This window comes from Zonotrichia albicollis, chromosome 8 (genome assembly GCF_047830755.1).
Source record: "Zonotrichia albicollis isolate bZonAlb1 chromosome 8, bZonAlb1.hap1, whole genome shotgun sequence".
NCBI classification, from domain to species: Eukaryota; Metazoa; Chordata; class Aves; order Passeriformes; family Passerellidae; genus Zonotrichia; species Zonotrichia albicollis.
In genome coordinates, this window is record NC_133826.1 from 1916680 (window position 1) to 1929387 (window position 12708).

Sequence of the window (12708 nt, forward strand, 5' to 3'; positions counted from 1 at the left end):
ACAAAGCAGAATTGATCCAAGCAAAGTCCCCCGGGGTTCTGCTTTCAGCTGTGCCACGAATGTTTGCAGCATGGCTTTAGCCCAGAGATTGCTCTGTGAGCTGTTTCTGGGACAGCACCTGGCTTTGGGGTTTTGAGGAATGGGTGTCAGTGCCAACACCAAGCTGGTGCTGTTGGAATTGTGTCTCCTCACGCTGTGCTGATTAAAACCATCCACAGAGATGAGCCCCAGCACCTCACTGCTTTAGGGGGTGCTCCTCTGGCTCTGGCTGTGTTTGTGGGAGGAACCCAGTGTCAATGTTTTATTATTTCACACTGACATCCACGCTCAGCTCCCAGCTCAGAAATGTGTCATGGAAACTGGATGAAGAGATTTTGATTTACTCACAACCAACAAAAATGTGCTTAAACATCCTGGGGATGCCGAGGCATTTGTTTTTAAACCCCACCACTCTCCTACAGAATGTGTGCTTTAAAAGGACCTCGGTGGCTCTGACATGGGGCTTGGCACGGTTTTTATTTTGCTCCTGCAGAGCAGCCTGAAATCCAGCAGAGGGAACTGGGAAACCGAATTCCAGAGCCGTGCTGGGACTGACGCAAAGGGGAAAACAAACATCACACCGAGCCACAAGGCTCCCAAAGAGCTGAGGGCAGCAACAAAGGCAAGGAAAATCTATTTACCACACTCAGACAATGCTGGGCTTTAAGGAAAGCTTCAATCATTTCTCAAAACTGCCTTTTAAGCATTGGAATTGAGGGTTTGCTGATTTTCTTATTACATAAAACAAGGGGAAAAGGCTTTTCTAAGCAGTCAAGCTTTGTAGCCAGGTGAAATACCCCATCTTTAGATAATACTGCAAATTAGAGGCAGAACAATTCCACAGCTTTTCTCTCAAAACAAGTCAAGTCTAGAAGGAAGCAATTCCTCAAGAACCCCAGCAGCTTTGCAGAGCCAAATTCTCCTCCCAGGCCTGTGGCAGCACTTGAACACAGAGCATCCTCAGCAAGAGCATGTTTGGACTTATCAGAGGTTGTGCTTTGCAATCCAAGGAGCCTGCTGAGCTCCCTGCACGTTGCCAGCACATTTTTTGACCAGGGATCAGGAAAAGCACGGATTTGTGAGAGTTACAGAGAGTCAGGCAGAAGGGAAAGCCTGGCAGCAGCACTGGCATGCAGGTGGGCTGAGAGGCCTCATACACACCAGGCTGCTCAGCCTATTTCTCTGAAAGAATGCTGGTAATTTATTATTTTCCTTTTTTTTTTTTTAATAAGGGATGCAAACCTGCTAAACTTGCTCCAAGACTTCCCAGATCAGCAAATGGATCCAGTGTTTGGGGTTTAGCCTGATGAGTGGGAGTGCTGTGGAGGGATCCTGTAGGACTGGTGGCAGCAGACTTACTTCCCATTCCTAAACCACCTTAAAAAGAAAAGAAAAAAATATATAATATATATAAGAGAAAAAAGAACATTTTTCCTCCTGTTTGATACGAGTGCAGCTCTTCCCCAGTGCTCAGCCACATATTAGAAGACTGCTATTAAAATTGAGTGTGCCATGAGTGTACCATTGTCAGTTCCTCAGCAGCCTCAGACTTGTTGCACTCCCACTCCCAATTAGGAACAGCAGCAGGAATGTTCCCAGACTGTCTGCACTGCCAGAGGAATTGTGACATGTGCACGCATTTTAACAACTAGAAGCCTTCAGGAAGCAGCTCTGGGAGGCCATGCACACTCTCCCAAGATCAGAAAGAACCAGGCAATCACTGAGTGCCATCCTGGGAATGCACAGCACTGCCCAGGTTCTTCCCATGGCTCTCCATGGGATGAAACAACCTCTGGACACCCCCACCTCACCTGTCCTGCTCTGGGCTCTTGAGGAAACCAACCCAGATTATTTTAAATCTGGAAATCTTTAGAGGGAACCTGTTCTTTGCAGTCACTGGCAGCATTTCCCCTCTGCCTCTCTCCTCTCAGAGCTCCTTAAAGGTTTTTTGTTTTTTTTTTTGCAAACCACCCTGAATTTTATGGCACATACCTGCTTTGTTGGGCCAGTCCCAACCACTGGAAACATCTGGTTGGATGGAAACTGTTGGAGTGCCTGAAGCTAAAGAGAATGACTGATATCAGTATCTGAAAATGCAGCAAAACCAGCAGAGCCCAGTGCCCACCAGGAGCCACTGGGACCCCACAAAGTCCCAGAACCTCATGTGGGAGGTTCCCCCCATGGCAGGGGGCTGGAACTGGATGGTCTTTAAGATCCCTTTCCAGGGAATACTCCCAAGGAGCACATGTTAGATGACCAGGCACAAACAAATCCATGACTGAATGTGTTTCAGACAGGGTTACACCTGAAACTTTGGGGTGAGAAGGAGGAAATTAGGGAGCTTTTAAACAAATAGAAGAAAACTCCTTCTCTTCAGTCAAATTCAGCTGTGAATTTGGTTAGGGTTACTACTGGAGCTAAAGAAAGCTGGTGCCTGCAACTAAAATCACCAAAGGATGCGTGTTTTCTCTAAACATGGCTGTGTTTAGGGCAGTTAATGGTAGTTTTGTTCAAATGAGACCTCATACCCACAGGAACATGTGGGCAGACATTCTTCATGCCCTCTTTTTTATTTATATAAATAGCCTATTAATTAAGTCTAAGACCTGAGCAAAACTCAGCTCATCCAACCACACTTTAAGTCCAGAGACAAAAAGCTCTTTCCTGTTTCGTGGGGTTTCTGTGGTTTAGAGTCCTTTTATGGGAATCATCACTTTGTACTTAATGGCTCCATTTCTGTTTCAGAGCAACGTTTTCCATTTCTTTAAACCCCCTGGAAGAGGCTCCCCTTTCTTACCCATGTGAAAGGGATCGCTGTGCACCGTTGGTGAAGGGCTCCTTGTGGCTTGGAGGAAAGGATCCCCAGGCACAGCTGATGAGCCAAGGAAGGAGCCCAGGAGGTCTGGACCAGTTTGCTTGGGGCTGCTTCCAAAAGGATCAAAGGCAGTGGCTGTGAAAACATATTTGAGGAAAGGAAAGCATGAACTTGCAGCAGGGGTGTGCTTCAGGGTAAGGGAATGCTGTGGGGAGAGGAACTCTGATACCTGCAGGTAACAAAGAGGGGACAGCCTGGGACTGCAACTGGAGAGCATCAATATCCCAAATTAATATCCCTAAAGAGCCCCATAGCCTGGCCATGGCAACAAACTAACCCCATCTCTCGTTTCCTAAGAGAGGCTGAATTTAGAGCCAGCAAAGTGAGTGCTAAAGCACTCAGGCACCTCAGGTGGAGTTTTAACTGCCAGGAGGGGGTGGAGGACAGACTGGAGCTTGGAATTGCTGCCCTGGTGCAATTCCTGCCACTCCTGCTTCCTCTCAAGATGATTCAGGCTGGCAAAGGTTATCCATGTCGGGGATAGAAAATAATGGATATCTTTTTTACATCACTTCTTACAAAACTCCAGTTCTTCTCAAACTCCATTTTGATCAATTTGTTCAGTCTTCTCTCTTCCGTGTAAAACCCCAACAAACTCAACCAAAAGAAACCCCTATGAAGTCACTCAGATTCTTGTCAACAAGTTTAAGGTTAAAAGCATCCTGAAAGGTACAATCCCTAGCAGCTCTGCATGTGGTGATGATGCTACTCATTACTTATGTTACTCAGTCACTACTCTTCACTCATTTCCCAAGCTCTTATCCTTGTTTTCCTGGCTTGGCACAATTGAGCTGTGTGATTCTGGCTCTGCAGAGCTCCTAAATCCCTAAATCTTTTCCTGATCTGTTGCTGCACCTCTTGTGTGATGTGTCTGCAAAACCTGCCGTGGGTGAGAGCTCAGGCTGAGCCTACAACAAGAGAAACCTTCTGCAGGTACAAGTGACCAATTCCTTCCACTGAAACTTGCATTCTCCTCTCTCTTTGCACTTGCTCTGCTTCATCCTTCAAAAGATCCCTCTCCCTAATATCCATCCAACCACTCCTGCAGCCTGGCCTTGGGAGAGACAGCAATTCTCTATTTCCTAGTCCAGGATCCCTCTCCCAGCTCCAAACCCCCTAAGTTCAGAGGGAAATTCAATTCGTGGTGCTGTAGGTCTACCCAAAGCCCCAGAGGAGTTTTTGTAAAACTCATGTGCACTATTGGGCCCATAATGAGAGCAAAACTGAGGCTCTGCAGTGGTGGTTGGAGTGAGGAGCCTCCAAATTCCAGGGTGGCTCCAGTAGGGACTGGTTTGGTGACGATGCACCAGCCTGGAGCAGAGGAGCTGGTTGGGGCCTCTTGGGATCCCCTACATGAAAGGGAGGTAGCCAAGATCCCCCAGAGGGATCCTCCAAGCCCAAGTCCCCCCTTGGGGGGGATGCAGTTCATTACATCATCAATTTTATCAAAACTTATGTTCTTCATTACAGCCTCTGCTGGTTCTGTCTTCCAGAGGTAACACCAACAAATAACAATTGTCATTAATAGCAAACTGTTTAAAGTTTTTGCTCTGTTTCCTTGATACATGAATGTTTCAAAAGTGCTGTCTTAACTTCCTCAAACACTTATTGCTGATATATTGGTGGCATCACGTGAATTAACTGATTTTTATGATAAGCATTTGTCTTGGTTTGAAAAGACAGGTATCTGCTAAGGAAGGCAGGAGCCTCCCCTAAAGTGAAAAACGCAAACACCCTCCCTTCCAATTGTTTTAATTCTGATTTGCAGACCAGGACAGCATTATTTATGGAGTATTGCTACGATATTTTTATAATAAAGGCACCCTTACCTTCTCCTACCCTGGGGGACGGGGACGGCGACGCCGAGGCTGCCGAGCGCCGCGGGGTCGACTGCACAGATCCAGGTGCCCCCACGGGGAAAACCTCCTCAGCAGCAGCTGCAGCAGGGCTCTGCGAGCTCGGCCCCCCGACCCCAAACAGATCATTCAGCAGGTCAGAGTTAGAGGGGGCAGCGCTGGGCTGCGGGGGAAAGCTCTTGCTCATGGGGCTGCCATCCAGGCCCAGCAGGTCCACGTCTTCAGGGGGAGGTGCTGCTGGAGGCTCCTGCTGCTTTTTGCTGTGTTTGGGTGTCCCGTGGGGCTTGTCGCCGCTGGCATTACTGTGCTGACTGGAAAGGGACAAGAGTTCGTCATCTGACTGTTCGCTTTCCTCATGCACCAACGCTGCTCGATCCTCTGAGGTGGGGTGAGAGCTACTTTTGTCAGATTTCTGATCTAAATGATGATTGAAAATAAAATTAGGCAGCTGTTAGTTTGGTCATCACAAAGGTCCCGTAAAAATCAGCTTACAAGCAGAACAGAAGGCTGAGAATAGCACAGCAGCATTTGGCTAGAATAATTTTGCTTTTTAAAGTAAAAACTGATGAATTTCTTCCCCTAAAGGGTTTTGCAGCCCTGGCACAGCTGGGATCTCCATCCATGGGAGATGTGGCACTTGGGGGCATGGTCAGTGGTGGCCTTGGCAATGTTGAGGAATGGTTGGACTTGATGACCCTAAAGGTCATTTCCAACCATGATTCCTTTGCCAAAATTAACCTGAACTTTCTCATCAAGGCTTATTTATTTCAAGTTTTGGCATGAAGGAGGCCTCGGGTGAAGGCTCACCCTAGAAGTGTCAACAATGGTCCCACAGAGCCCAGTTTGAGGAGGATGCTGTAGGAAAGGAATTCCCACTCCATGGCAGCACCAGGGTGTGCCCAGCTCTGTGATCCAATGCTACAGTGGGGCCCCTCAGCCTCACTGCAGCTCCAGCCAGGGGAACAGGGGCTGTTTGTGTTCTTTGGAGCAGATTTGACTCTGAAGACCAAGCCTTGCCTACCTTGCCAGCTGAGAGAGGAGAAGAATGCACTCTGCCCAACGTTCCTGATGTTATCCTGGGGGGAATCCGTGGCACCTCTGCCTGCAGCACAGAGCACCAGAGAGGGGGAATGAAACCAAACCCAGCTCAGCACGAAGGAATCAATCATGGGAAGGGAACAGATCCCTGCAGCCCTTACCTGCCAAAGCAAGAGTGTCCTGGTGCTCCTGGTGGGAGGAGAAGAGAATGGAGGGATTGATGTCTTTTGTTGTGAAGTTCTCCCATGGGGGAGTTAATTCAGTTTGTCTGTCTGCAGACTGTATTTCTATGTCCAGTATAACATGAAAAAGCTGAGGATATTTGTCTGGAGAGTCACAGGCATCCAGCTCAGGCCTAAAGGGGACAAGAGTGGTCCAGTTGAAAAGGGAAGAATATTTCTGGAAAGCTATAAAAAGGCTTTCAGTACATTCAGGCTATTCATATTTCATCTGTGACTGTTCTCCCTCAGCCTTCATCAGGCTTTTATGCATCAGGTTTGATTAATGTTCACCTTCAAACACTCACTTGGTGAATTTGAGAGTGGTTGTTCCCAGGGCTATGAATCCAGTGTGAAATTGAATTTGGAATATTTGTGTGTTGGTCATCTGAAAAGAAAAAAAAAAAGCAGAGAGAACCAGACTGAACAACGGCTTAAATACAGGAGTTAGTTAATTCTACCCTAATCTTAACTGCTGAATTCATTCTGCTTGTTCTACAGGCAATATTCCCTTTCTCAATATTCCCAAATATTCCCAATATTTACATCTGCCTTCAACCCTGCTGCTGCAGCCTCTGTACAGCAGAAAACCTTCAGGAACTGGACTTCTTTCCCTTTTTCTCTTTATTTCTGGGATCTACTTATCAGTTTTGCAGTGAAATTAAGCTGTTCACACTGAATACATGGGAGCAACAGGTTAGTGTCCCAAAAAATAAATAAACATTTCACTTGGAGTAGAGGCCTCAGGGAAACATCATCTACACAGCAAAGGGCACCAAGGATGAGTGGAGAGGAGGAAAATATTCACTGCCCACTCTGCAACTCGAATATTCAAGTTTTAAATACATCCCCAAGGAAACTGTAGAGATTCCATGTTTAGGCAGCTCTTAGTGGAAGGGAAGGGAAGGGAAGGGAAGGGAAGGGAAGGGAAGGGAAGGGAAGGGAAGGGAAGGGAAGGGAAGGGAAGGGAAGGGAAGGGAAGGGAAGGGAAGGGAAGGGAAGGGAAGGGAAGGGAAGGGAAGGGAAGGGAAGGGAAGGGAAGGGAAGGGAAGGGAAGGGAAGAGAAGGGAAGAGAAGGGAAGAGAAGGGAAGAGAAGGGAAGAGAAGAGAAGAGAAGAGAAGAGAAGAGAAGAGAAGAGAAGAGAAGAGAAGAGAAGAGAAGAGAAGAGAAGAGAAGAGAAGAGAAGAGAAGAGAAGAGAAGAGAAGAGAAGAGAAGAGAAGAGAAGAGAAGAGAAGAGAAGAGAAGAGAAGAGAAGAGAAGAGAAGAGAAGAGAAGAGAAGAGAAGAGAAGAGAAGAGAAGAGAAGAGGAGAAAGCAGCTCCTACTTTGGCTTGGAGGCGTCCCCCGATGGTGGATCTCATGTGGTAGACAGACACAACAACATCTCCATGGACAGTGGCTCCCAGTGGGATCAGCACCTTCCCTTCCTGCACACGGTATTCTCTTGCAGGGGAACAGCAGGAAAGCCAGGGTTAAGCTCCCTCCCACCACATCAAAGCTCTCACCTCCCTCAGGCCAAGCAAGGAGGAGCATTCAATGCTCTGCTTGGTTAGAACAAAAATATTCCACAGGGGGACCAACAGAGCACTGGATGATCTCTAGGAAGGTGTCCCATTCCTGCCAACCTCAGATCCTGACATCTGAGCAGTTGTCCCAATCCTGCAAACCTCAGATCCTGATGTCTGTGCACTTGTCCCACCCCTGCCAACTTCAGATCCTGATGTCTGTGCAGTTATTCCAATCCCGCAAATCTCAGATCCTGATGTCTGTGATGATCCCATTCCTGACAACCTTAGATGCTGATATCTGTGGTTGTCCCACCCCTGCCAGGCTCAGATCCTGATGTCTGTGCACTGGTCCCACCCCTGACAACCTCAGATCCTGATATCTGTGGTTATCCCACCCCTGACAACCTCAGATCCTGATGTCTGTGGTTATCCCACCCCTGCCAGGCTCAGACTCCCCCTGGCCATTTCTTTCACCCCAGGCACTAACTCTCAGTGAGTATCTCCGTTGATCAGCAGCCAGGCAGTGCCTGCAGCTCAGCCATCCCCAGCCAAGTGGCAGGGGCTGCCTGCACTGCCGAGGGAGGCAGGGCCCAGCACTCACTTCATCCTCTCGTACTCCTGGGAGGTGCTGAGGATCCGGGTCTCCCCGCTCAGGATGTCGCAGAAGGGCCGGCAGCCGTTGCGCTGCTTGTTGAAGCAGGGGACGGGGCTCAGGGTGACGGACTTGATCGTGAGGGGTTTGCAGTGGGGGATGACGGGTTTGTCTGCTATGAGGTCACAAATGTACCCTATGTACCTGCAGGCAGAGAAAACCAGGGCTGAAACCTCCATTGCTTTCATTTCATGCTCCAAATCTGCCTCGAAATCCAGCGGCAGTGCCATTCTTTTGGAGGCTCAGGACTGGAGTCTCCATGAGCTCCAACATCCCTGCAGCTGGCACAGAGCCTGCACTGGCACTGCTGTTCCTGCAGGGATGCAGCTGGCACAGAACTGCACTGGCACTGCTGTTCCTGCAGGGATGCAGCTGGCACAGAGCCTGCACTGGCACTGCTGTTCCTGCAGGGATGCAGCTGGCACAGAGCCTGCACTGGCACTGCTGTTCCTGTGAGGATGCAGCTGGCACAGAGCCTGCACTGGCACTGCTGTTCCTGCAGGGATGCAGCTGGCACAGAGCCTGCACTGGCACTGCTGTTCCTGTGAGGATGCAGCTGGCACAGAACTGCACTGGCACTGCTGTTCCTGCAGGGATGCAGCTGGCACAGAGCCTGCACTGGCACTGCTGTTTCTCTAAGGATGCAGCTGGCACAGAGCCGGCACTGGCACTGCTGTTTCTCTGAGGATGCAGCTGGCACAGAACTGGACTGGCACTGCTGTTCCTGCAGGGATGCAGCTGGCACAGAACTGCACTGGCACTGCTGTTCCTGTGAGGGATGCAGCTGGCACAGAACTGCACTGGCACTGCTGTTCCTGTGAGGATGCAGCTGGCACAGAGCCTGCACTGGCACTGCTGTTCCTGTGAGGATGCAGCTGGCACAGAGCCTGCACTGGCACTGCTGTTCCTGCAGGGATGCAGCTGGCACAGAACTGCACTGGCACTGCTGTTTCTGTGAGGATGCAGCTGGCACAGAACTGCACTGGCACTGCTGTTCCTGCAGGGATGCAGCTGGCACAGAGCCTGCACTGGCACTGCTGTTCCTGTGAGGATGCAGCTGGCACAGAGCCTGCACTGGCACTGCTGTTCCTGTGAGGATGCAGCTGGCACAGAGCCTGCACTGGCACTGCTGTTCCTGTGAGGATGCAGCTGGCACAGAGCCCGCACTGGCACTGCTGTTCCTGCAGGGATGCAGCTGGCACAGAACTGCACTGGCACTGCTGTTCCTGTGAGGATGCAGCTGGCACAGAACTGCACTGGCACTGCTGTTTCTCTAAGGATGCAGCTGGCACAGAACTGCACTGGCACTGCTGTTCCTGCAGGGATGCAGCTGGCACAGAACTGCACTGGCACTGCTGTTCCTGTGAGGATGCAGCTGGCACAGAACTGCACTGGCACTGCTGTTCCTGTGAGGATGCAGCTGGCACAGAACTGCACTGGCACTGCCGTTTCTGTGAGGATGCAGCTGGCACAGAACTGCACTGGCACTGCTGTTCCTGCGAGGATGCAGCTGGCACAGAACTGCACTGGCACTGCTGTTCCTGTGAGGATGCAGCTGGCACAGAGCCTGCACTGGCACTGCTGTTCCTGCAGGGAGCAGCTGGCACAGAACCTGCACTGGCACTGCTGTTTCTCTAAGGATGCAGCTGGCACAGAGCCTGCACTGGCACTGCTGTTCCTCTAAGGATGCAGCTGGCACAGAACCTGCACTGGCACTGCTGTTCCTGTGAGGATGCAGCTGGCACAGAGCCTGCACTGGCACTGCTGTTCCTGCAGGGATGCAGCTGGCACAGAGCCTGCACTGGCACTGCTGTTTCTCTAAGGATGCAGCTGGCACAGAACTGCACTGGCACTGCTGTTTCTGTGAGGATGCAGCTGGCACAGAGCCTGCACTGGCACTGCTGTTCCTGTGAGGATGCAGCTGGCACAGAACTGCACTGGCACTGCTGTTCCTGCAGGGATGCAGCTGGCACAGAACTGCACTGGCACTGCTGTTTCTGTGAGGATGCAGCTGGCACAGAACTGCACTGGCACTGCTGTTCCTGCGAGGATGCAGCTGGCACAGAGCCTGCACTGGCACTGCTGTTCCTGCGAGGATGCAGCTGGCACAGAACTGCACTGGCACTGCTGTTCCTGTAGGGATGCAGCTGGCACAGAGCCTGCACTGGCACTGCTGTTCCTGTGAGGATGCAGCTGGCACAGAACTGCACTGGCACTGCTCTTTCTCTAAGGATGCAGCTGGCACAGGAGAGGGATTCTCCAGGGCCCTGTTAACCACAGGTTCAGCAGGGAGTGGTTGGGTTGGAAGGACCTTCAGCAGTGATCTAATCCCACTCTCTGCAGTGAGCAGAGATATCTCAAATAAAGGAATAATTCAGGCTGGGAGATCTGAATGTCACCTGCTCTCTGCTCAGAGCAGGAGCAGCTTCCCAGCTCAGTCCCAGAACCTGGTTTTGTGCTGGGGGTGAGACCCCACTGGGGATCTCCAAGGAAAGGAATCCCAAATCCCACAGCTGCTCTGGGCAAGTTCTCCCAGACCTGCTCCCTGCTCATCTCTGGGGAACACTGTGGGATCTGGACACCTGGCTGAGCCGAGGGGCCAAAGCACACCCGCCAGGCCTTTGGGCAGCTCTGAGCAGGGGATGGAGCTCAGTGCTGAGCCAGGGCACTGTACCTCCTGTGAGATGGCCACAGGACAATCCCAGGTCTCTTTGTGTTCAGCAGCTGCACAGCAGGGCCAGGATGAGAGAAGAGGTGGCAGAAACAGAACATTGCGCTGACCAGAACTGCTGAGGCTGCACGGCCATCCTGGCAAGGAAAGGGGCAGAGAGGAAAAACTGTGAGTACCAGAAAGATCCTTTAAATTCCAGCTCCCCACTCCTCCTGAAATCACAAAATATGATTTATGAAAAACTAAGATTGAGACCACAAGATGATGAACAATTTTGAGTTCTGTGTCATTTGTTCAACACCCAGGACTTCAGTGAACAAAGCTGAGATAAAATCCAGGGAGCAGCCAAAGCTGAGGGTGGTTTAGTCTTGTTTGGAAAGCCCACAAGAAGATTTTGGCTGCAAATGTTGGTGTTTTATGGCTGCTCCCCAGCTGTAATTCTGTAATTATTTCAAACATAGGCCTGGAAGTGACCACAGGGGTCAGAGTGCACCCATCCTACAGCTGCAGGCAGTCCTCTAACAGAAATTTACCCTGGAAAAGGATAAGCAAACAAAAAATCCAGCCCCAGGCTCCCTCACCCAAACATCTCCACAGCTCTGGTTGCTCCTGATGGGGTTTTTTTAAGTGATTCTGGGTGAAAGTTTGCTGACTCACATTGATAGATCGAAAATGTAGGAAGAGCAGGAGAAAATCAATGCATTCCCAGTGGCCTGGGTTCCTGATATACACCTTGGCTATCCCTAATTGCTCCAAACCCCTTTGAACACTTCCAGGGATGGGGAATCCACGACTCCTCAAGGCCTCACCACTCTCCCTCCTTGCAATTGTATTTTTCAGGCCCCCTTTAGGCATTCCAGCCATTTTCTGTAGGATTTTCTGTACTGGAGCTGATCCAGACCCCAAGAACCTGCTGACATGAACAGGCTGTTTGCTTTGTTCCAAGTTTAGCCCCTGCCAGTTGTTTCTGGCAAGATCTCTCAGGTTCATATAAACTAAGAGGGTTTCTGCAGCCTTGTTAGAAAATGTTGGAAAGGACTCCCTGTCCTTTATCATATTATCCTGATATCCATTGCTCAAAGGACAGGAAAGGAATTGGATTTTTGAGTTGGATTTCCAGGATTGGAGGCATCAAGTGCATCTTTCTCTGTTTGAAGGGAATTGACATCTCTGGCTGTGCTGAGAGGCAGAAATGCCAGGCTCCCATGGGAGCTCTGTGCAGTTTGGGATCAGTCATTTCCTCCACTCCTCCCAGTCTGTGCTGATCAGGGCTGACAGCCTCCTGGTTTAATTTGGGCTCCAGGAGCAAGGCAGAGCTCTGCTTTGGGGCATTGCTGTCAACGGGAGAGGTTGCATGGAGTAAATTAGGAGTGATCCAGGATCACACCACCCTCACACAGTGCAGCCTTGCCCAGTGCTGAGTAATCCCTCTGGGGGCTTCCTCCAGCCAGGCCTGACCTCTCCTGTGGCAGGAGACTTCAACAGTCTCCATTTCACAGCTCCACACAATTCCCAGCTCTGTGCTTTCTGCCCAGTTTCCAGCCCCCCTTCAGTCCAAAGGCTGCATTTGCTGCTGTGACTACTTAGATTAGCGTGCAAATCACAGAATCACAGAATGGTCTGTGCTGGGAGGAACCTTAAAGCCCATCCAGTGCCACCCCCTGCTATGGGCAGGGACACCTCCCACTGTCCCAGGGGGCTCCCAGCCCCATCCAGCCTGGCCTTGGGCACTGCCAGGGATCCAGGGGCAGCCACAGCTGCTCTGGGCACCCTGGCCAAGTCACAGCAAGCTGGCAGCTCTTGGGTGAAATTCAAACCTTTCTCCTAGAGAATGATTTTGACCTCTCTTG

The 12708-nt window shown here is 50.5% G+C and overlaps 1 protein-coding gene across 3 annotated transcripts in view; it reads right to left on the minus strand.

The window, feature by feature from the left end:
- The window catches only part of DNAJC6 (DnaJ heat shock protein family (Hsp40) member C6), a 43008-nt gene that overhangs the window by 6544 nt on the left and 23756 nt on the right, over positions 1–12708 (minus strand). For all 3 annotated transcript variants that reach the window (XM_074545616.1, XM_074545617.1, XM_074545615.1), the window contains 10 exons: positions 10862–10995; positions 8137–8331; positions 7353–7470; positions 6335–6414; positions 5970–6163; positions 5792–5872; positions 4744–5187; positions 2837–2989; positions 2032–2100; positions 1282–1416 (listed from right to left, as the gene is read on the minus strand). In XM_074545616.1, coding sequence (XP_074401717.1) covers positions 1282–1416; positions 2032–2100; positions 2837–2989; positions 4744–5187; positions 5792–5872; positions 5970–6163; positions 6335–6414; positions 7353–7470; positions 8137–8331; positions 10862–10995 — 1603 coding nt within the window. The remainder of the gene's footprint in view (positions 1–1281; positions 1417–2031; positions 2101–2836; positions 2990–4743; positions 5188–5791; positions 5873–5969; positions 6164–6334; positions 6415–7352; positions 7471–8136; positions 8332–10861; positions 10996–12708) is intronic.